The sequence below is a fragment of the Protomyctophum parallelum genome, assembly GCF_964188405.1.
Source record: "Protomyctophum parallelum genome assembly, chromosome: 11".
In the NCBI taxonomy this organism is placed as follows: domain Eukaryota; kingdom Metazoa; phylum Chordata; class Actinopteri; order Myctophiformes; family Myctophidae; genus Protomyctophum; species Protomyctophum parallelum.
Genome location: NC_139707.1, coordinates 14,208,388 through 14,233,297, shown reverse-complemented (window position 1 = coordinate 14,233,297; position 24,910 = coordinate 14,208,388). Strand labels below are relative to the sequence as shown.

General features: G+C 41.4%; 1 protein-coding gene across 1 annotated transcript; it reads right to left on the bottom strand.

The window, feature by feature from the left end:
* Positions 1 to 25: 25 nt before the first annotated feature.
* On the bottom strand, positions 26 to 24,482 carry pgap1 (post-GPI attachment to proteins inositol deacylase 1). Its single transcript, XM_083776523.1, has 26 exons — positions 24,064 to 24,482; positions 23,245 to 23,398; positions 17,853 to 18,028; positions 17,147 to 17,318; positions 16,333 to 16,493; positions 16,162 to 16,214; positions 15,961 to 16,027; positions 15,773 to 15,878; positions 15,282 to 15,340; positions 15,060 to 15,143; positions 14,819 to 14,868; positions 13,253 to 13,304; positions 12,622 to 12,699; positions 11,578 to 11,653; positions 11,177 to 11,250; positions 10,477 to 10,528; positions 9,766 to 9,832; positions 9,361 to 9,466; positions 7,768 to 7,806; positions 7,304 to 7,488; positions 6,299 to 6,529; positions 5,887 to 6,022; positions 5,219 to 5,269; positions 4,553 to 4,761; positions 2,712 to 2,816; positions 26 to 2,604 (listed from the first exon to the last, which is right to left on the bottom strand). Exons 1-26 carry the CDS (start codon positions 24,193 to 24,195, stop codon positions 2,466 to 2,468), a joined length of 2,814 nt encoding a protein of 937 aa, XP_083632649.1. The 5' UTR covers positions 24,196 to 24,482; the 3' UTR covers positions 26 to 2,465.
* Between the last annotated feature and the right edge of the window lie 428 nt (positions 24,483 to 24,910).

The following is a 24,910-nucleotide window of genomic DNA, read 5'->3' as shown; positions in this document are numbered from 1 at the left end:
ACAGCAACAATCTGATACTTCTTTTAAAATCTGCACGCTTCAATCACATGTCTCAACGTCTGTATGAGACCAGAGATGAGCTAAAATATGCTTTGACAGTCTCTCTAACATTACTTTGTTAATGAATATACAATCATATCCCTAGAAGATGTTTTTGTGCGTGGTTTCTTGAGTAAAAAGACATTCAAATGGTCGTCTTCAACCACTGCTCCTACAGCGATATGCCACCTAGTACCGTTTCTCAGTTTAATGCTGTGCTATAAAATGACCAGCCTTACGATCCAATCACCTACCTACAGCACACCACCGACTATGAGCTATGAGATACTTAACATTACTGTAACTTTTTCAAAGCACCCACTGTTTTTATTTCCATTTTGAAATATTTATCAAATTCCCTTTTCTTCTGATACTTCCAGGTGATAGACCATGTGATGTATTCTGGGGTTGATGTGACTCCCTGGTTCCTCCTTGAGTAATGTGGAACAACTGAGCAACCAGGGTGCCACAGCTGTGTGGTCCTGCATTAAGGGGTTAGTTCAGATAAAATACTTGCCATTAATAATATAGTGGTTGCAAAGGTATTGTTTGCCTGAGTTCCGTGGTGGGAGTTCTGGTCCGGTATTGGTGAATATTAAGTAGTTCCGGTCAGAGACGTTTATTCTTCAAGTTAAAAAAACAACACTTTAGGCCAGATGGCTCATAGCCAAGTTCTACTGTATGATGTGTGGTTAACATTAGTATCTATAACTTAACCAGGCTAGTCCTACCCAACCACAGAATCTCAAAATGCTCCATCACTACAGCCACAGTATAATACAGGATACAGTATATACAATGTACTGGCCACTGGTAAACACTTTGATTTCAGCATGTAACCCTCATTGCAGCCTCATCGTGTCCTGGTCAAGGGATGCATCCTAATGGACAAGTTAAGTGTACTTCAACTAAGTTAATTCAACGTGATCTGAAACAAGCTCCCAAATATGTAACATATTTAATGTATAATGTTACTAATAAATAAAAGTATAAATCTCAACGCAAACAATGAGCAGCCTGACTGAATTTGTGTTTTGTTGTTGAGAAAATAAAAAAACATTGTACTTATAAAACAGATTGTATAATTTCCCTATGAATCAAAACAGTCTTCCCACTATGGATGACAATGTGGCCATTTCATCTAATTTCCTCTTGACATGGATTCCATTGACACGGATTCATCTTATGGTTCAAATTATAGCTTCACATTTTCCAAATTTCACTCCACAGTGGAGACAGACACACATCTGCTAAGTGCTAATGCCTATGAAACAAAATACTTAAAGTTCCCACAATAATATTGCTACTAAATCAGTTATCCTGAAAGACAGATTGTGTCTTGAATAAATAAATATGAGACGAGGGGAAACCCAAAACACCAGCCATACATGTCATGATTAACAGTGTCACCCTTTCGAAATCTAGTATAATTAGCTTCATTTGTCGTGGCTCCTTAAAGTCAGAGCTATAGATATACAGAGTAAGGCAAACTTGGTTTCAGGATAAAATCGTGTGGAGCCATACTGGCACCAAATGTTACAAGGCCATTGTGTCCTTTCGTCCCGAGGGCTTGGTCATACAGACCTTTTTTTTCTTTGTTTTACATGTGCATATTCAATGCACCTTTCATGCACACACTCCAAGCAGACAAGCTGAAAATACTTAAATTGCATTCTCTATCACCGTGGATCACCATGGGGTTGCCGGGTGTCTGCGGGTATCAGGAAGTTAAATTCAAGACATTTTAATGCCACCTAGCATTACATTTAAGACTACACTTGCAATATTGTCAAGTATGAAGATATCAGGAGTGGTTCTTGTGTCTTTAAACTGAGCAGCAGCTTCTATTAATGAATAATGGACACTTTGCAGGAACTTACTCCGGTTTGCACTAGTGCACTAAGACAGATGCCTTCAATGTTAGTGCACCGCAATTTTTTGCGGAAACGGGGCCTGCCCATAACTCCAACATACCATTACTCTGACTACGTGGGTTTAGGGATAGGGTTAGTAATGGGCAAGTCAGACCAATTCACCGTCAGAACAATGAGCCGTCCGACTGATAACATGGCGCTGCGGAAACTGTCTTTATCATATTTGGTTTTCTTTCCGTTTATCACTTGGCAAAATACTTTATTGCCATGATTGAATATTGACAAATATTGACATATTTAAAAACTATTTAAGACTTTAAGGACCCGCAGATACCCTGGATAAGCACCTGAGGGTTTGTTTGTCATTTGCACTCTGTGTGATTGGGCCCGAGACGTCACATCAGCGGAATGGCCCTTAGAGCCTTTGGTGCGGACGCTTAGCAGGCAGTTTCCCAAACTAAGTATGTCTATGGCTCTGCTCCATGGCAGCTAGACAGATTTGAGGTTGTTCCGTTAGGACTCTTATGGGGGGATGATAGCAGCCAGATACCGTCAGAGCAGACAGGAAATGGCCAGGGGGACCAGCGCCGCAGACAGGAAGTAGGTGACTCTGTAGAGGTGGAGCGGCGAGAAGGTCACCATGGCAACAGCCAGGGGCAGAGGGAGCCGGGAGGTCAGAGGCAGGAGTTTACTGAAATTGACACAAAACAAATCATAAGTAATATCATTGGATTACATATAATGTTCTATCATTATATTGTGTCATAATGTTGGACATGTTGTTGTGTGTGTGTTTACCTGGTACTGAGTTTCAGAGTGTTGGAGTTAATGAGCAGCACATAGGCAGTAAGTAGAGGCACTGTGTGTGGCCAACAGGGGTCAGGATCCAACCGGGTGGAATACCTGCAAAACAGTCAGTAATGTTTAAATAAGTACTTTTTGTTAATTTACTCCCTGTGATGGCTTGAATACGAGGAGATTTTTTACAACATACGGTGAATGAAGAAGTGTACTTACAATTAAACAACTTTGGGAATGAGTAGCTTCATTGTAAGTACTTAAGTACCGTAATCGTCTCAAATGAGATACGCTTTGGCATGCGTGTGCATGTGAACTAAGCCCAAAGGCACGCGGAAGCACGTTCCATTATTCCATATGTAGTTTTTTTCTTTTTTAAGTACATTTTCTTCTTCATGGAGCAATGTTTTTAAAGTGCCAACATATGACAAGTGGATACAAACCACCTGGAATGACTATTATATTGCGGTTCCAAATCTTGGCTGCCTATTTACTTCATCAAATAGGTCATCAAGTATTTCATGGATTCTTTTGGATTCTTCATTAAATGTTATACAAAGTCATAATAATAATAATCTGTAATTTATATAGAACTTTACGTGTGTGTGTTGTTACTGTGGACGACACCATGATAAAGCATTACAATTGTTTACAACAGGGTCCACCGTTTTCAATTAATCAGAACATGTAGAGACGTACAAATATACACAAAAAACAGGAAATCATCATAAAAACAAAGTAAAGTGTGAGCACCAAAAGTTCTACTGCTGAGCTAAGAGTGTGTTTGTTTCATACAATACCTCTTATTGATAGCCTAGCCTGGTTAACCACTTCCTCTTGAAAACGGTTTCATTTGAAATGAAAATGTTTTCAAGAGGGAGTGGTTAACCAGGCTAGTCCTAACCAACCACAGAATCTAAATGTCTCAATACTGATAGAAGAGCAGGCAGGCCAACTATAACCACAGCAGTTGTGTTAGTTGCATTGCATTATACCACAGGTCGTTTCGAGGAAGCAATCTGATTGGTTGAAACGAGCACCACTCCACACCTAATCAAAACAAAGAATTCAGTTGCTCTGTTTTCCCAGAGCGCAACAAAGTCAGTGGCTAGGCTAGCTAGTTTCTTGGGACATTTGTGGTTGTAGTGACTACATCCGTCATTAAAAAAAAAGTTTTTTCAGTGATTTTCTTAGTTTTAAGGGTAACTGGTGTATAATTGCAATAATACACTTGAGGGTGTGGTTTACGGTGATTATTGCCACTTCAGTGATGCTTGCGGAACTCGACTACGTCTCGTTCCTGACCGCATCACTGTGGTGGTAATAATCACGTTAAACCACACCCTCTCTCACTGCCTCCCCCTGGCCAGCCGGGGCGCCTGATGGAGGGGAAAGGAACTGGTTAGAATAACGTGTTCCTTCCACGCGCTACGTCCAACCAGGGAAACTTGGACACTCAAGCATGAAGGAAGCATGAGTTAATTCCGTTGCTCTCCCCTTGTCCTCCATATATGGGGACTAGGTTGGCGGAGGGTGTGTAGAGCCCAGGATCACATTAGATGATTGACACAGGGGTGAAAAATGAGTTACAAAATCGTGGGATAAAAAAAAATATAAAAAAAAAACCCCACACCCTCTCGTGTAATATTGCTTAATTAACATACTATAATATACTACCAGATAGTGGTTAAAATAACATATATTCACAAACGAAAGTTCTCGTTTATGCATATTGCATAAGCACAACTATAGACAATTAGACTTAGACATACACAATCTCAACCTCTCCGTCTCACACACACACACACACACACACACACACACACACACACACGCAGTACCTCAGGTTGCGTGTCCAGTGGATGAGCGAGGGTCCACTGAGCATGAGAGGAAGTGTGAAGAGCGTCAACAAACAAAGGTGGAGCTGCAGGTCGTGCCTCGTCTCCTGCAGTGCACACTCTGACAGCAAGGGGGCGCCATTACACTCAGGCCTGCTGAGGGCTTGGCCATCGACCGAGCTGTTCCCTGCGTCTCTATGCTTCTGGGGCGCCTGCATGGATTACAAGTGACTGATAAATATATAGTGTTCCTTTAGATTGTGATCATTAGGTCGTGTTCACAGAGCGCTGGTGCCGTTTTGTAGAGCCCATCCTGACCGCTAATATTTGAAATCTTGTGCAATTTTACGCAACTATCCCTATATTGCCCTGATCAGAGCAATGGTCACCGAGTTATGGCCATTTGCGGTATTAGAGGTTCAGCTACGTGGCCCAAACTTGGGCATAGCTGCTTTGGGAACTCCCTATGGCTGAGCATGACGTCAGAGGTCCGCCCGCGGGCCGGTCCTCCCTTAAGTCAATTTTAATTAATAATACACTTCTGAAACACTGCCCTAGTGGCCGTGTGCAATTTAGTCTCATACATTTTACTTTTTTCCCCCATGGACCACCTTGGAAACCACTGTTCCTTTGTGTCTCTTGAATGTTGCAGTGTCAGTAAAATCTTACCAGATTCAGCATGTGACTCAGATACCTTTCTGTCATCTGCAGTCTCAGGACCTGGACAACATTAAAACACAAGTGGTAAAGTCGTCACTTCAGGAAGTCAAGATTATTATAAATATTAACCACATTAATATAACCCTGGTATCCCAATTAATATAACCCTGATATCCCAATTAAAGGTTTTATGACATTCATTTATTTTAATTTTTTCTTTTAGGTTTTATCATCTCAATTACACCCAAAAAACCTGAACTTTGAACATTCAGTGGATTTTCTGTGGTCTGAAGTTTTCTTTGGGGTTTGGAAGCCTTTTGAGCTACAATGAAAACAGGCAAAACAGTGAAAACAGTGACATCTGCTGGCAAATCCCATTGACATATATATGGGATTTGCAGGATCTTACATCACAAACAGCAGGAAAATCAGAGCACCTGTTTGCGCCAGAAAACCCCAGATCACAGAAAATCTACTGAATGTGAAAAGTTCATGTTTTTTGAAAAAAAAATAAGAACAATTCCAAAACCTTTTTTTTAATGTCACAATCCCTTTAATATAACCCTGGTCCCAATTTAGGCAAACATTTGATCAAGTTTTCACTCTTTTAAATATATTTTTCCATTGCACGTATGTATGAATGTATGAATGAACTGGTTTTCAGTCTCCAGACTCACCCTGTACAGGTGCAGCAGGAAGCTAAGGAAGAGTGACAGGGCTCCACAGGAAGCCCCGCCCAGTACAGTAAGAGACAGGATGAGGAGGAGTTGTGTGCGGAGACGCACGGTGCAGCAGTGTCGAGACACAGAGGGTCTGTCAACAGAATAAAGTACAAAGCAATCACAAGTCAACAAATACAGTTAACATAATAGTTAACCCTACATTTTACATTTGAATTGATTGCATTAATTCTAACAGATAAGAGGTTCAGCCTTTTCTGCACAAAAACAAAGACATGGTGGCGCCTCTTAGTATAGAATTATTGGAATAATTACTGTGAGACGCCAATATGCTGTTTTGGTTTAGTCTGACGACACAATACCAGAATAATGACCAGCATCATACTGGAGCGTCTCTAGTCTACTGTACCTGTGTAGTGGAGCCAGAATCAGTGACATCAGACATATAAGGAGGCGGAGCAGGGTGCTGAACCAAAATGCCACGGCTGCCCCAAACACATAGAGCAGAGGAGACAGGAGGCGGGGCCACTCCTCCACTGGAGCCACGCCCTCTCGGAAGGAACCATCAGATGTCGTCGGGGGGAGGTTGTCCATGGAGGGCAGACGAAGAACGGACCAGGCCTCATGAAACCAGCTGCACCTGAACGCGGTAACCATATATCTCCATATTTCATCATACTTTTTATGTTTTATTTATAAAGTACCGTAATTTCCGGACTATAAGGCGCACCTGAATATAAGCCGCATCAGCTAAATTTAGGGAAAATCCCAATATGTACACAAGCCGCACCGGAATATAAGCCGCAGGTGGCCCCCTAGTGGCCGTTTCGTTAGCTCAGAGCCGTAGATGGCTCTGCGTTAGCTGTAAAAGTCCATAGATTAGCCGCACCGTTGTATAAGCCGCAGGGTTCAAATCATGGGTAAAAAGTCGCGGCTTATAGTCCGGAAATTACGGTAATGCCCTATTACATAATTATCAAACGTATTTATATAGCACATTTCATACATGAAGTGCACTTCAATGTGCTTCACAGAATATTATATTAAAAGAAATGTTTAAAAACAGCAACAATTATATTATTAAATATATATTAAAGCATTATCACAGGGACATGCAAAAGTAGAGTAAATAGCTGCTAGATGTACTATTTACCAATTGTCTTTCTTTTATAACCTGTGCTCTCCATTACAAAGATGTTCTTATCCAAAAAAATACTTGGGACATTTTTAACCACTTAAACCCATACTTGATAGACCTCCAGGGCTTTAGTTTAAACTAGGCCCACTCCTGTTTTTCCTCTACATTCAATTCTACAAGCACACGACGAGTCGTGAGATTGTAGATCGGCCATTTTCGCCAAATCCTAGTCCCAAAATAGGGACACGACGGGTCAAGCGTTTAATAAGTTCCTACCCCAGTAGCAGGTGTAGAATGTAAACGGGAAGATCCACTTTGTGAGGCTGCAGAGCGCCCAACAGTGCCTGGCTCATGTCCAGCACCAGGCCCGTCCTCAGGATGGAAGACAGCTGTTCCCCGCAGGCTAGGAGGAGTGTTACAGCCATGTACACAGGCACCATGGGCCCACAGAACCTCAACACCTGCACAGGACACCAGGACATCATAATCAGTGTTACAGCCATGTACACAGGCACCATGGGCCCACAGAACCTCAACACCTGCACAGGACACCAGGACACCAGGACATCATAATCAGTGTTACAGCCATGTACACAGGCACCATGGGCCCACAGAACCTCAACACCTGCACAGGACACCAGGACATCAGAATCAAAGTTTAGTTGAGATTTTGTTGGTGATTTAAGTTCCTCAGGTGTGTTGCAGAAGTGCGATGACATGTTCTTAAAGTGGTGTCTCACCTGTCCAAGAACTCTGGGAAATGAAGTCCTTACTGACACCTACAGTAGAAATGGACAGAATCTTAATATCATATTTAACGAATACAAGTTTTGATAACCTGATGGCTCTATGAAGGAATACAGAGTCAGAACGCCACTGGTTTACATTGTATTAGTCGTTAATACCGTTAAATATAAACATTGCCGGCCGGATGTAAGAATTCTGACCTTGGCACGCGCAACAGAATGCAGCCTTGTAACTAACTTGTACGTTTTATTTTTGTAGAAGAGGCAAACAACTATTGTTTATGCCGTTTGCTTTGATTGAATATCACGTACTAAGATTTTTTTTTTTTACAATTTTATTTATACATTTTCAGGTTTAAAGACAAGACATACTTTACAAACAATCACATCACACACACATATACACACACACATAAACCCTTCCCACCCCCCCATTCAAAGGAAAGAAAAAGGAAAAAACTTAAAGATGTCACTCCACACTTTGAGCATAGTGGAGAAACAGAGGGATAAAATGAGTGTAGCTTAGTGCAGGAATAATGCAACCTGTGGATTACCTTAAATTGGATCAATTGATGTCTGGAGTTTATGGAGCAACTGTGTATTGGTGTTAAGATATGATTCCCAGGCATCATCATCAATTGTTATAACTAGATCTTCCTCCCAGGCCTCTTTCAGGTGTTGTGTAGAGGGAGATTCATATGATGTGAAAAAGTCTACCATTTGTGAAACCAGACCCTTAGAATCGGGGAGTTGGTTCATGATTGCATAGAAATCATGTGAGGGAGGTAGAGTAGATTCAAAATGTGGTATATTTCTGCGCGTATAGTCTCTGACCTGGAGGTATCGGAAGAACTGTGAAGTCGGGAGTGTGTAAAACTCCCGAAGTTGTGTAAAAGAGGCAAAGACATTATCAATATAAAGGTCAGATAAAGCGTTTATGCCATTATTCTCTCAGAGTGTGAAGCTGTTCTTATCCAGTGAAGGGGTGAAAGCATGATTATAATGTATAGGCGTATAAGCAGATATTTCAGGTAGTTTATATGCTTTCCTTATTTGGTACCAGATTCTCAGAGAATGTTTAACCAAGAAAATATTAGAGATGGAAGCCAGGGATTTTTTTGTTGAAAACAAAAGGGCAGGCAGGGACGTTTTATGGATATCCTGTTCTATGGTGAGCCATGAGGGGGTTGAGCTGGTGATTTTGCCTGGATAAGCATCATTCCATAATACTTGTATCATTTTCCACTACGGAGTAACCTCGCATCAGACTATCCAGCAGGACAGTCAAAACAGGCAGTGTCGGTAGGCCAATCACAGGCAGGCGGAGCGTCACTATACCTACAGTATGCTCGGACACAAACGGAATTCACGCCAGTCGCCATGATAAACATACCCAGGCCAGGACGGTAGGACCTACCTCAGCCAGGTAGCAGAATCTGAACCCTTGGTCTATATAATGGGCCGTAAGTGGTTAAACCAGAGTTTTTACTTGGTTAATTCCCCTGGTCTAGTGTTTGGCTGGAAAGAAAACCTGTCTATTACTGAGAATCCAACTGGCACATGGATACCCAACATGAATTGCAGTACCTTATACTGACAGTTGGGGGCAGTGTGCATCTGTAGGAGAGCAGAGGTGGTGTTGCCTGGTCTGCTGGTGTGGAGCATTCCTGAGATCTCCGTTACTGATGGAACACTGGCATGCACACACAAGAACATTAGGTGGAACAAGTTTCCTCACCATTTATTAAGAAATAATTCAAGCCACGCCTCTCCATATACATTACTGTCATAATAATAAAGCTATTTATGAGTGCACATCATACTGATAATACTAAGCCTCTTATATACGATTTTACCAGCAGAAGGAATACAGAAGTTAGCATTGTAATGACATACTGTAGAGATGAAACACTCCAATAGAGACAGAAGCACAAACCAGTTTTCTGACTGAGTCTGGGAAAAAGAGTCTTTAAGAAACACAAACCAGTTTACCTGACAGTGGTTAAAGAGTCTTCCCTGAACCATGGTACCCTCATTCTGTATACGTTAGACAGTCTGTCTGCAGACAGAGATACAAGCACCTGTTTTACATCTCAGTATTAAAAATTAAAGTCATGCATACTGTATTAACGATTATAAAATCTTTACGCTTCATGATATACAGTAATAGTGTATATATTGGGATATGGAATTGAACTTGCATTAACTTGTGACTTGATGACATGTATGCTTGCTTACTCAAACTAAAAGTTTGAGTAATAAAGTATTCAATCAAAGCAGGTGTTGTGACTCATATACTGTAGTCAAAACATTTTCTAACCAATTTGAAAAACTATTTTTTGACTAAAGCTTCCATTTCAAAACACTGAACTTATAAATATTAAAAGACCTACGGTAAACTATTTTATTTAACCACTTCAAAGCAAATATAGTAGAGCTCTTATTTTTGAATACTTTGATAAACCTTTTCACCTATAATAAATTAATAATGTCATGCCCAGAATACAGACACCAGTTTGAAAGTGGTTAAAAACTGGGAAACATTACATGATCATTACATTACATTATCAGCCAGACCAAGACGTACGTATAATTATGTATAATTAATTATAACACCATCAACTGCTGGTTAAAAACGTTCAAGTACTGAGGAAAATGCAAATGCACATTTTCATATCAGTCGTCCATACTGTATGTACATACCTTTCTGTACTCTGCAGTGGCTAGCAATAGTGATTCTGAAAGCCTGATAAACCTGCAGAGAGATACAATTTGACTATAAAGGTAGGTTTCAATTTAATTTCCACAGTTGATCATGTAATATTGGTATGTTGATAATATCGAAACATTTATTTTCTCCACCAGGCCGAAGGCAGAGGGAGAGTATGTTTTGTACTCATGCGTGTGTCCGTCCGTCTGTGTACAGTTAATCTCCGGCACCGTTGGCCTGGCCAATGCCAGACTCTGCACACACACACTCCCTGGATGCCAATGACAAACCTCTGCCCCATTTTTTCCACAACGGCGCCACCAACTTTTGCAAAACACATTTCTTTACATTACAATTTATCCATACATCTTTGCACAGAATGCTGCAAATCATTAACATAGCGTCCGATTGCAGTGCAACTGTGCACGCACTAGGCTGAGGAAGAAATGCCACTTGACATTTTTCCAAAAACACTCCTATCCTGGTGGAGAAGTGTGCCCTGACGTTTTAAATAGAATGCCTACTAGAAATGTAAATAGGAAAGACATCACCCATATAATAATCAATTGTGATGAATAATAATAATTAGTATTATTATTAAATGCTTAACAGGAAATACATCCAACACTATACATAATACAATATATGTTCTTGTATGACTGAAACACAAAAATGAATGGTACAAAGTCATACCTGATGAAAATGCTGTAGTTGGACAGTGTGTACTAGGCCGGAGGAGTTTACAACAACATCACTAACAGTCAAACCTGCAAAATCAACAGACAATCAATAGGAGAACCTCTCTTTTCAGCTGAACGCTTTAGAAGAATTATGCAGTATAGAACTTTTAAAAAAGGCAGGTCTAAAAGCTCACAACACGTCACAGTATACAAAGTATAAAACAAGGTTAAAGTGCTTAAACTTTTCCTCATTTTCCTGGGGACCCCCTGCAACCTCCTAAAGGAACTCTGGGGGTGCCCGACTGCCTGGACCCCACTTTGAGAACCACTGCTTTAGAAGCACAGACAAACAGAACTCTGTAAGCTTTAGAAGCACAGACAGCTTTAGAAGCACAGACAGAATAGACAACTCACCAAAGGACATAACATGTGGCACAGGAACAGAAATCATCTGAGACTCCTGTCTCTGCCACTCACACTCCACTGTGAACTATAGGAACATGAGAGCAAATTAACATTTCATTTCTGCGTTAAGGCCTTGTGAGATTCCAAATCCTTACCCAACTCTAACAGCCTGCATCCTTACCCAACTCTAACTGCACAGACTTATAATAATAATCGAGATCGAGATCATGTTAATGCTGTTTAATAACTTGAAACCTGCAGTATTTCGTCAATTAGTATTAGTATAAATAGGGAGCACCTATTTATAAATGTTATGCTATGTGGTCTAAATTCATTAAGGCTGGTTAAAAACTTTGATATAAAAATGTGCCTCCATACAGTATTCCTGGGCTGTCAAGTGGTGTGTCAAGTGTCAACTTTTCAACACGCCGTTCCGCCCCTCCCTATATTAAGACAACACACCCTTGGTCAGCTGTCGAAGTGGGTGAGGTACCCACTTCGACAGCTGACCAAGGGTGTGCTGACCAAGGGCTAGTGGAGCAGTCGCAACAGGCATGTTTAAAGGGGAATTCCGCAGTAGCCGTTTTTTACTGAATTATGTTGATAATGTGTATGTGAAGTTGTGAACCACTGTTCAAAAACTGCTAAAAAATAAATAATAATAAATATATATGTATATATAGGGTTTCAAAACGGTGAAACGCTGTTCTGCTCAAGCAGGAAGTGACAACATTCTGTGGACGTATTTCCCACAACATCTACAACTAGACCTGTGCCCGTTTATTGTAAGATTAATACATTAATACAAGTCATTTCTTTTTTTGAGCAGGCGAAGGCAGTGTGCGGGTGTCTTCTTCTTCTGAAGAAGAAACTTACTTATTTCATATCTTGAAATATAATTTCAAAAAGGGAATCACCAATTAGCTACTACTTAAGCATTACAATAGCGTATAACCACTTACATTTAGTAATGGTTAATTACAATGTCATTTTCAGTTTTATGCGCACACTAATTACTTAACAAGTGAAATTATAACAAAGTTAAAAGTATACCTGTTTGCCATTGGTGTTGGATGCACTGACCACCAGATGAGATACAGAGGACAGGTCACTGAGACTCAGAGTGATAACCTGAGGTAAGAGCACAGACAGTATTTGTAAATGAGAGGGAGTGAAGTCATACTGTATTCTTCTGCCTACACATGTGTCACGTGTGAAGTTTCATTCAGGACGTGGTCTGCGCCATTTTGAAATAGGGCTAAACAGTCAGCTGAAACCAATGGGAACCAGTGCAGAAGTCGTAAAAAGTCAATTTTTAATGTCAGCTGACTTTGAAGAGCTCACGCTAAGCACGCTAGCTCGGAATTAACAAAAGTTGCCGCCCCAAAATACCCGTATGCAAGTGTTGAGGCACATTTTAACGATTAAAAACAAATAGCAGACCTACAAGTTCATAGTTCTATGAGCTTGTAGATCTGCTAATGTTTAAAACACCAAAAGGGGTTCCTGCCCAAAATGGGTTAAACAATAATGGTGGATTTGGCCACGCCCCAAAATACCTGTACAGTATGTGTGTCTCACAGAATATCAGGACATTTGTGATTCAGTTGTAATCTGATTTTGTGATACCGTTTAAATATTACCATATTATTTTTAATCTTAAGGGGGGGGGGGGGAGACAAACCTTGTATGTTGGGAGGAGCTCTGTTCCCAAAGACAGATCCACTGCCTGCACACTGGACCATTTGAAAGCAAAAGAGAATATGATGGTGTTAACATTTTAGAGACAATGTTGGTTTGCACCTTTTGTGCTCAAGGCACAACAAAGGGAAAGTTAACATGGGTATAGAATTGGCTTCGGTGTTGGAAAGTAAGTGAACGTATTGTGAATGTACTCTGAATGTACGGATAAAGCACATTTTAAGATAATTAATAACTTCTTGTATAGAGATGTATACCGTATATTGAAATGTGCGATTGCCACAAACTCCTTGTAATGTGTGATTGCCACAAACTCCTTGTCTCATGACACGGTTAGAGATTATTCATGTAACGTTGCATTACCCAGTTTTTAACCATGAAATTTAACTGTACAAATGATACCTTATCACTGGCCATGTGGCCACAACTATGCAAATAAACCAGGTCATAATTTTCATTACTGTACCTCTTTTCCAACAGCAATTTGAGCTTTTTAATAACTAGCATAATAAGATGATAACTTTGATTTAATGAACAAAGTGGCCCTGCGAAGTGAACAGTCATAACATAAATAACTAGAAAAAGTGCCCTTCTGGGCACAGGTCTCCACCAGGATAGGAATGTAGGACATTGCAGCTTGCCTTCATCTGGTGGTTGGATAAAAGGGCAACAAAAGTAAATCAGGATGGAGTCTGAGAAATCTGAAAGACCGGTTTCGTTGAATGGCTCTAGAGAGACTGTGTACCAATTTGCGTGATGTTTGGACAAAATCTGTAGGTGTACTGTGCAAAAACTTGTTTTGCACAAAGTTGCCTCCTGGTGGCGCTATAACAGGCCGTTCTGGAAAGTTTGGGGCAGAAGTTCATCGTTGGCATCCAGGGAGTGTGTGTGCAAAATTTGGCATCGACCGGGTTAACGGTGGCCGAGATTAGCTGCTCACGGACACACACACACACACACACACACGGACGGACGGACACACGGACGGACGGACGGAGTGCAAAACATACTCTCCCCCCATGCCTTCGGCCTGGTGGAGACAATTAGGGATGCACCGAATGGGAAAACCGAATAGCCGAATATGATTACAATTATATATCATACATTTTTTAGCAGTTTTTGTGGCTGTCATAGCCATACCTTTGATGCTATGCATGTGTGTACGCTGTACTCAGTGTACTTGAAGCCGCATTTTGATGACATCATCACAACAAAACGGTCGGTTAAGGTAAACCCGTTCTTCGACTATTCGGTTTCGGCTCTAAAATCAACCAAACCAAATATGCATTTTTTGCCACTAATAATAATAATAATAATAAACTTTATTTATAGAGCACCTTTCATGACACGAGTGCAGCGCAAAGTGCTTTACAAGACAACAAAGTAAAAAAAATATCAAACAACATAACAATCAAGGCATAATCAGTACGGCCAAATAGTTCTGTTGGACAAATATTTGGTGCATCACTATAAATAATGGTTCTACTAAAACATTCATTCATAAATTGTTTTATTGCCAAACATTAATAATATTCATAATTCTTCTTACCAAACAGAGCCAATCCTATGTGTGCAGCCATAAATCCAGCTGGTCATCTCCTGTTGGGGGATTGATAATAATTGTATTCAAGTATGATACATTTGATCTCTGTCAATATTTAACTGTGACAAATTCACAATCTATTCACTTTAGCATTTTTCCATTTATTTACCCCCCGTTTAGTCATTATGCAATTCCAAAATTCAACATAATCATTCTGTATTAAAATGCATTATGAATGCAGTCTCACCAGGTTGTTGCTCCGACAATAGAAGTGGCTGTAAGCTTTCCTCCGACTAGACAGTGCAAACAGGAAGTATTTCACCTGTCCGTCCTGTGAACAGCCAAATTGGAGATGTTTGGATTCATGGCCAGTGCTCGTTTATAAGACTCCTACTCATACTTTAAGACTCCCACAACTCTTATAAACACAGAATCATTCATGTTCTTGATAAAGTAAGGGGTGAAGTACCTTTGGTGTGCTATAAGCCAGACGCAGTGTGTTCACTTCACTCCAAGCCTCAAGAGAATCTGGATGGAACATGTTGGGGGGGAAAGTTGAGTGGTGGGATCTACAGTATACTGTAACTACTATGCCAACTTTGGAGAGTCCTAGACCACTAATTAAACATTATATGAGTAAACATGGCTATTACCATGACATGTTACATATTGGAGCAATTTCCAACCGGTGGGCCATAATGATAATATAACATGAATAAAACATAAATAAATAAAAAAAACCTTAAACGTTAAAAAACAAATTTCACAATATATATATTTTTTCTTTAAAACCTTGAAAATGTGTTTTCATTGAGATGCCAATAAATAAGAACTTAAAAGTATACTAAATTAGTTCCAATGATCGAAGCCGGGACCCAATCGGTTGATGCTCTAAAAATACAGCCCACCCATGACAGAACATCTGGTCTATACAGATAAAATAACCAACCAGGAACCAACCTGAGAAAGAGATGGAGGTCTCTGGAGGTTCCTCCGGCATCCTGACAGGGTGTCTGATGAAGTGATGGTTCAGAACAGACCTCCTCTTCTCTGGGTCCACTGAGAACTGAACATGACACACAGTGATCAATACCACATCCCTGTTCATTAGATGTAGGAGGCATGAGATGAGTCAGTGTCATTGTCACCTGTCTTGTATCGGGGTCAATGAGATCGAAGAAAGCTCTGACAGTGGCAAGAACAAGCTCTTTACACCTGCACACACACACACACACAGTAAAACAGTTGTTTAAGTGTAAATTGCACGCACACACACACACACACACACACACACACACACACGGTTAAGTGTAACTTGTGTAAAGGATGTTGTATTATTTATTTTTTACCAAACAATGGAGAGATGGTCAGTGGAGACCCATGACCTGGGAACTGCAGTTGCCTTGAAAAATGAAAGAAACACAGTAATAACATTCTACTATATGTGTGAAATAAGGCTTCAATTGCTGAGATTTAGAGAACTTCAACTCTCATACTACTAAGTGATGAGTGATCCTTACCACCAGTGCCATCTTGCTGGGGTCTCCCGGGGGGCAGGGCAGGGACGTGAGGCCAGAGCGCACTTGGTAGTCACGGTAACCGCCTCCCACAGACAGGACAGTGACACTGCGGAGGCCGTCTGCGTGATCCACCCACCTCTGTCTCACTGCTGAGTAGAAGTCTGTCATAGAAAATAAAATGAAAATGAAACAAAACAAAACAATTGATGCTCATTAAAACTCTATAGACGCCAGGGGGCGGTACAGGTGGTAGGTGGCAAGTGCCAGCTAAATCTGCAACATGAGCAGAGAAGAAGAGGTCTTGTTGTTTTGGCTGAAAGTGAAACTACTCAAGCCCACCGAGGTCTACGAGCGATGCGATCAGTGTGTTGATTAGCGGGAGCTTGAATTCTCATTATGAGCCATAATGTCAATAAAAACGCTGTGCACGCAGGGATTTTGGCTGTTTCTGACATGGATGCTAGGGGCGGCTAATGACCGAAGCGAAATCAAGGAAAAAATATTGTTTTGTTTAATCGAGATTAAGCTAAATGTATCATATCTTGTCTTAACGTCTTTGGTAACCTGGAATTCAACCTTGACTAACCGTCTGTGGCGTTAACAGATTAACTATCCACCACAGAGGATTCAAACCTACTTTCATGCATTCCCCTCACCTGTGTTGTTCAGTGCCTTGACCAGGCTCTTTGGGTTTCTGCACAATCTAGAGAATTATTCACAATATATGACGGGCGTGACGCGTGCCCCTAGACTACTGTACTCCTGTTGGCCTTCTGCACAATGTTTATGTATAGTCATATTGCATTGTTCCTACCCAGCAGGTAGGTGTCGAGGGCCAGCACAGGGGCCAGGTGAGGAGAGGCCTGGGTGATGATGAGGCTGACCAGACGAGGACTGAAGCGGGGCAGGGTGAACAGAGCACGGGCCACCACCCCTCCCATGGAGTGACCCACCAGGACCACATTACGAGGCGGTGACTCCACATCCTGATGGGGAGGAGAAAAGGAGAGAGAAGATGTGAAGCTAGTGATGAAAGCAAACGTTGGAAAAGATTGTTACACGTCTCATCATTACATGTGATCATTACAGGGCATATATTTAACGCTATGTAATAAATTGCATGTGTAACATGGATATATATATATATAATATATATATATATATATATATCCCAGTTACACATGCAATTTATGTACAGTACAGTACAGTACAGAGCAGACAGGTCTGATTTGTATGTATTTGTACTGTGTTTCTTTCTTACTGCTGTACCATTGTGCAACTGAATTTCCCCCACAGGATCATCATCTAACTAAGTACTTGGCACTGGAAGCACATCCCAGAAATAAGGCAACATACCATGTACCAGAATAGAACTGTTGCTTTATTCTATTGGACCTAATACCATTTAAAGTGGCACACTTGGATTTCGTATTTCTGGCCCCTTGCATGAATTTCTTATACCATACTTTCGTATCATTCCATTCTGGTCCGACCCTCAAGCTGACCAGTAGAGTTCTGACCTTATACAGGCGGAGGATGGCCTTTATGCATTCGTGCAGGAAGTGTGTTTGCCGACGCAGACTCCCGCCGTACAGAGCCACCAGCTCCTCGTTAAAATCCACTGTGAAAACGTTTAGGTGGACTCCTCCCTCTACGTTCTCTGCCTTCCTGAGAGCCACCGAGCCCAGGGAACGTGCTGGAAGGACAACAAAAATCAATTACATCCGATTGTGTTTTAACTGGGCTGTTTGCTTCGTTTGTGCAGAAACCTTGTATCGCAGTGAAAAACAGTGAGAATATGTGATACTGCTTGTATAGAGCTTGTAGATCTGCTTTTTTAATACATGGATTGTATAAATATTTAACCAATTAAAAGTAACAATAACTTGTGACTAAATAACTACATTGGATTGTTCTGGGGTTTTTTTCAGGAATGTAACAGTTTCAATCATACAAGGTCTCCACCCAGCAGCAACGAATAAACTATGATGATTATGTCAAATATGTAGACTGAGACTGGGCCATCGAAAATGAAGAAATAAATTGAAAATAATAAAATAATGTGAAATAAACAGGTGGCAAATGCAATTCTATATTTTTTATGGGGGACACAGAAGGTACTCCCCAAATGTTACATAATAGTGCCACTATTACAGCGTATATTACCGTTTGAACTGTTTAACAGCCTAAATATGACAAGCTGAAATTTCACTTTGACGAGTCAAATCGTTATTATCAAGTCATTGACCGGAGGAATTTCATTTTTACTCTGCTCAACAGGTTGTTAGCTATCTAAGAGGGAGTGTGTGCTCGAGAGAGATTTTATCACAAACCACTGGACCAATCAGTTTCTTGGGCACACTGCCAGTGATACTGATATGCTTTTTTTCATGTATGTTTTATATTTCTTGAAATATTTGACAGAATTTTTATAATGGCAGTAAATTGGTAAGTCAAAGAGGACGAAGAGGTGACTACTAGGGTTTTGTTTCAAAGAATGTGGTCAAACTGAACGACGACTCTGGGGAGTTTATCAGTTGGCACATTTCCAGTCCATTACACTTGATACACTATCACCTCCTGGCACCTGGATGTGTGTCTGTACCATAGACTGTAAAAAATATGGACAAAGCGTTCCCCGGGTCTAACATGAACGTAAAATGAAGCCTGAAATCCCTTGCATTCTAATGCACTGTAAATCGCCATCTTTCTAGATCCGTTTTGGACCAGCTGGCCATTGGCTGGCTCCGTTTGGGTCCAGCTGGCCATTGGCTGCCCAGACAACGAGGCGGGACTTCCCCCCTTCTTCTCTGTTGGTTTTTATTTTGACTCGAGTGGGAGGAGAAGACTCTTGAGTGGGAGGGGAATCCCGATCATAGACGGTAACGGTAGCCACGCCCCTCAGAACATACGCGACTTTATGGTCATTATTTTAATTAATGGGACCATAATTTTCCAAAAAGAATATTATCACATTAGAAATGAGACTTTAAACTAGTGACTGGAAGAAGAAAGTATTCATGACCATGTTTATTAAGGTAATACAGTCTAGGTGAAGTTGGGCCAAAATACATGGGCCTCTATGGAGCTATGGGGCTTTTTGGGTCCAGTCCAGCGCCACAACAGGCCATTATATGAACTACCGATTTCAAATGAGGCTTCACGAAATATCTGGCTGACTGCCCCCCTGGTCTGTACCGTCTGTTGTACTCTGTATCTTATCTGATTCCTCCAGTACTTTGAAAGTCTAACTATAGTAATGTTACTGCTCTCAAAATCAAAAGAAAAAGGGTGGAATGCCATGGAGGTTTATGAGCACCCTCGCTGCATGTGGTGGAGGAAGCTTAATCATGTCACTGAACCTCTAGTGCCATCCTTGTACCAGAATTAGCCTATTTCTTTGCCCCACTAGTGAGAGTAGCATGGCCATGTGGATGGCAATGATGGTCAGTTCAATAGTTGTCTCCACCAGGCCGAAGGCATGTGGGGAGAGTATGTTTTGCACTTCGTCCGTCCGTGTGTCCGTCCGTCCGTGTGTCCGTCCGTGTGTCCGTGAACAGCTAATCTCGGCCACCGTTAACCCGGTCGATGCCAAATTTTGCACACACACTCCCTGGATGCCAACGATGAACCTCTGCCCCAAACTTTCCAGAACGGCCTGTTATAGCTTTGTGCAAAACAAGTTTTTTCACAGTACACCTACAGATTTTGTCCAAACATCACGCAAATTAGTACACAGTCTCTCTAGAGCCATTCAACGAAATGGGTCTTTCAGATTTCTCAGACTCCATCCTGATTGGTTAAGATTGGCTTCCAAAGTTCACAGGAGTGCTCAGTTTCAAACAAAATGCTGCAAATCATGAACACATCGCGTGATTTCCGTGAAATTGTGCACGAACATTCCCACTAGGCCGAGGACGAAATGCCACATGAACAATTTCAACTCAGCCTCAAGGTGGCGCTATAACTGGCCGAAAAGTGTTTTTACCTCTAACTGCACGGATCTGTGGATAACCTGGTGGAGACCTGTGCCCAGAAGGGCACTTTTTCTAGTTTGGTCTGATTCGGTGTAAGGAGCAGCTCAGACTCTGTGACGCAACACTTCGCTCGACATAAGCCACTGTTTTTGGTTATAATAGAGCTTAACAATGTTAATCTAATTAATCAGAGGCTTTGTAATGAATTAATCTCGATTAATCGCATTTTAATCGCATATCATTATTTGACGCGAGAACAGTGAGAAAGCCTTTTTTTTAAATGGATTTTGGTATACTAGTGAACTGAATAAATGAATACATAAGTTTAAGCAATAAAACATTGTTTTTGTAGTAATTTAATAATTTAATATAGAGTACCCAAAAATGCTTTACAAGGGGGACATGATAAATCAAAAACAACTTTATTAGGGGAAAAACACTAAGGAATTAAATAAATTAAATAGCTGGGGAAAGCAATATTGAAGGTTTGGATGTTGGGGGGCCTGGGGCATGTCTCTGAGAGTTTGGGGAATGCATTCCACAGGGTTGGGGGGGGGGGGGGTGGGCTTGGTGCAGCAAATATGTGACATGACCATAAGGAAACACCTGTTTCTTCTGTGGACATACAGTAACAGCCATAACAGATTTTACATTTTATTTGGCCATAACCGTTTATGGTCCTTGAACTGCTACTGGGAGTTGGAATAACGTTAGCTCTGATCCATAGTGTTAGAAGGACTAAAGTAGGCTTTCACATCTTTTTTGTGCTAAAAACGAGGGGTTGCACAGCCTGCACTTCCGCGGGTGTGAGGGGAAAGGATCTAATTAAGTACCATAGAACTCCTCCTGAGTCCTAACTACGCTATGGACCAGAGCTACTGTTGTTGACGTTAGCTTCCAGGCTAGGCTCGGTGCAACATGTTTCGCATCGAGACGATACTGGAGGCTTGACGAAGTGCGGTGATAAGCGAATTCTTTATTGAATAATTGCACACAACTGTGCTGTAATCCACGATATCATCGGAAAGCCTTTTAAATCCTATTTCCAATTCACGGGGACAAGCAAAGTGATCTCAGCGGCTTCCCCCGGTCTGGTGAACTGTTAGCTCTGGTCCATAGCCTTCTACTGCTTCTACGATTCTGCCCTGCAGGGGAGAATCGTAGAAGCAGTAGAAGGCTTTGGACCAGAGCTAGTGAACTGTCTGGTGGTGTTATTGTCTGAAGAGGACACGGACACTTCACTGTTCACTCAGTGCACTGGGTGGTGCGCCGGTCCATCTGAAAACTGTCCAGTGACAACGTTCCGCAGTGAAAGAAATAGTGCGATAAAAATGCATTAATTATTTTTGCGCGATAATTTCTGTAGTTAATTAATCTTAATTAATGCGTTAATGTCCCGGCCCTAGTTATATTATGTATCAGTGAGGAGAGCATGCTAAAGTTGGGTAACCAACAAAAAAGATTCACTTGACTTCATAACGTAATTTCACGGCTCATCTTTTCTCTCCAGATAATTATTTGTCGTTTGGTTCAGTTCCTCCTCTCGCTCCAGTTTCTCTCCCTCTCTTTTATATGTAGAGTGGAGATGTGGATGATCGATTAGCATCATTGGTTTTGTTGCCCATTTAGAGTTTAGGCCAAAATGTAACTCCAAAACAGCATCACATTGTTTACTCTGTTTACTAAGGCTGCCTCTTCCAGTCAAAGACTGTTTATCTATGACACCAGACTGAACACAGACTCATTGTTAGCAGACAACAGAGGCGTGCTTGTTTTGGAAACTATACAGTCATCTATGAATGATTCCAAAATGATCGACACACAAAGAAAGTATCTATGAAGTAAAAGTTGCCCACGACATCCCAGCTGAAAATTTTGGATTATCAATCAATTAATTCATTCATATTCTCTCTTTGTTATCTCTTCAAGATTCTTCATAGTTTTATCTGTCCTAGTGCCGTTTGTAAAGCACTTGTGAGATGCATTAAAGTAGGTTACCGGTAATTATTATTACTACTACTACAGTAGTTACCACTATAATGATTTGTATTACTACTAGTAGTAGAAATTGTAGTATTTAGTATCAATCAGAGGCGTATTTACAATAGAGGCAAGGCAGGCAGCTGCCTATACCCAACTCCCTGACTGAGAAATAAAAGAGAGGAAAAACACCAAACCCGAGAACTATTAGTGGGCAGCGGATTGGCTCCTTGCCCATTCCGTCGCAGGACACTCACACATAGGAATGTAAATGTACCCCGCTGTCTCATTGGTTGCCAGGTGTGGGGGTCTAAGTGGACCAATACCTGTACTCGCCTGGCTGGAACAATCACTTTGAAAACCTGTTTAGTGTTTCTGATTGTGCAACCACAAAATGCATTTTGAAAAGTGCAAATGAAGTTAGTACAGCCCGACAATGCTTTGTTCTCAATTTAAGCAGCGTCATTATTTCCCTGGGAAAGTGAACAAGAGTCAATTGCGCATCATGTTAAAAAAAATTGTCTCACCTAGGGAGACGTTTGTAGCTGGTGTTTGTAGCATTCAACGAAATCAACGCTGATGAAGGCTTGTGGGCCGAAACGCGTACGCTGTGCTGCTCTGCAGCATACCATGCCAACTCTTTAAAGAATGAAAGGTGCATTAAAACGAGAGTTCCGTGAGTGCTGGTGTTTTCTCTTTTAGAGATTGTTTCTGTAAAGACTGCGCACCAGGTCAAAATGGGTGTTTGAGACGAGTTGGAGTTGTGCAAGCTATTACCTTGACGCATCATGTTAAACCAGATAGTAGACTGACAAACCTCTCGCCTAAATAGTCTGTCTCCTAGCGTTTGAGAGAGATTTAACTTAACCCCCGTATTTCTGCCTCCCTGAAATGTCATTCCTGGATACTGTCCACTGGTATCAATTGTATGCACGTCATAAGCATCAGCCCGTACCTTGTTTGTAACTGCCAGCGTTTCCCGGCAGGAAGAGCACAGGAGCCCCAGTCAGTTTGAGAGCTCGGGTCTCCTGGGCGTACTGCCCCTCCCCGTACAGGTACAGACCATACGCTGGATACAACCTGGACACGCGACGAGGCAGGGCCACCCGCTGGCAACGACAACACAGACACACATACGCAATCATTTCACAACATTCTGTAGGTTTGTGCGATGAAAACAACTGTAAGCAGCCAAGAAGGCTGCACATGACATGAGGGGTCATTACCTTCCCAAACACACACACACACACAGTTAAAGTTTATGCAAATATGTATATACATTTTATACAAAGCAATATGCTCAACAGATGGCACAGGACAAGACATGTAGTGCACCTGTTGGTGTTGCAAGGAATGATGGGAGAGCATGGCTCACATAAAGTGTGGATCCTGTTCAAAAACTGTCTCATTCTCTGTGTTGTCAAAACTCACCACCTAACTCAGCCTCAGAGATTAAAAAAGATTAGGGGTGATTATGTCATATGTTCTACTTCCAATAGCTTCTCATATTAAAATACACACCACTTAAAAATAACCTGGGTATTCATTTCAGAATAGGTAGGTATGTACATTGATATACAGCTTTCAGGAAACAGCTTGATTAGAATGATAACGCATCACTACACGTGCGTTTTAATACAATTTTAATTGGTTGATTAGTTAGGGTAGAACCACACGAGGCTCGGACTGAAATGAAGCATATATAATTAAGTATAGTATTAATATAAACCACAGTAGTTAGCCTACTTATTATAATGATAAGCAAAGCACTCACCCGGTACTCTGGGTATTCAAACATGTAGGTCATGCTGCATCCATTCTCTTCATATCCCTTCATCATCTCCCACAGACCCACTGCCAGAAGACCCGCAAACAGACCGAACAAGACCCCCGTGAAGACCCTCATCACGCTTCAGTCTGTGCGGCTTTATTTATTTACAAACATCCATGTTTTCATCCGCTTCCTTCCTTCAAACAGACCACTTGTCTGCTCTCCCCTCCCCAGCAGGAAGGAAAGGGAAGGTGCTGTTTACGTCCTATAGACCGAGGGGACAGTCGCGCTGTGATTGGAGAGTTGGTTGACAGGGCAACCAAAGCCGGACCCCACTTTGAGAAGCCCCGCCTGACAACTAGCTGACTGACAACCATCATTTACACTAAATATTTCCAACACTGTAACACAACATTGGCAGAATATGTAGGTCAGTTTTAGTTCTGAATTTAAGACCTTTGGGGAGGCAGGCATTAGCTTAAACGTTTAAGTCCGTTGTTAGTAGTGTTTTACAGTGTGGTTTTAGTTTTATTGTGTGCGGACATGCCATCCAAAACGAGTTTGATCGACATAACGACACAGGTCACCTATCAACCAATTAACCAATCACAGAGCAAGAGCATCGTCCCCACCAAGCATGGGATCTATAGGGCTTTGATCCTACTTAGCCTCGCCCCCCTCGGTCCTAACCTCGCCTCCAGATCACGCTGATCCTACTGATAGTGACGATATTAGCGTTGACTCCCATTGTAACAATGAAATGCGGAAGTGCTCATTCTATCTCAATGGCATTATAGTTCCAATGTTTGGAACTATAATATAACAACCCCGTTTCAAAGCTTGTCGCGAC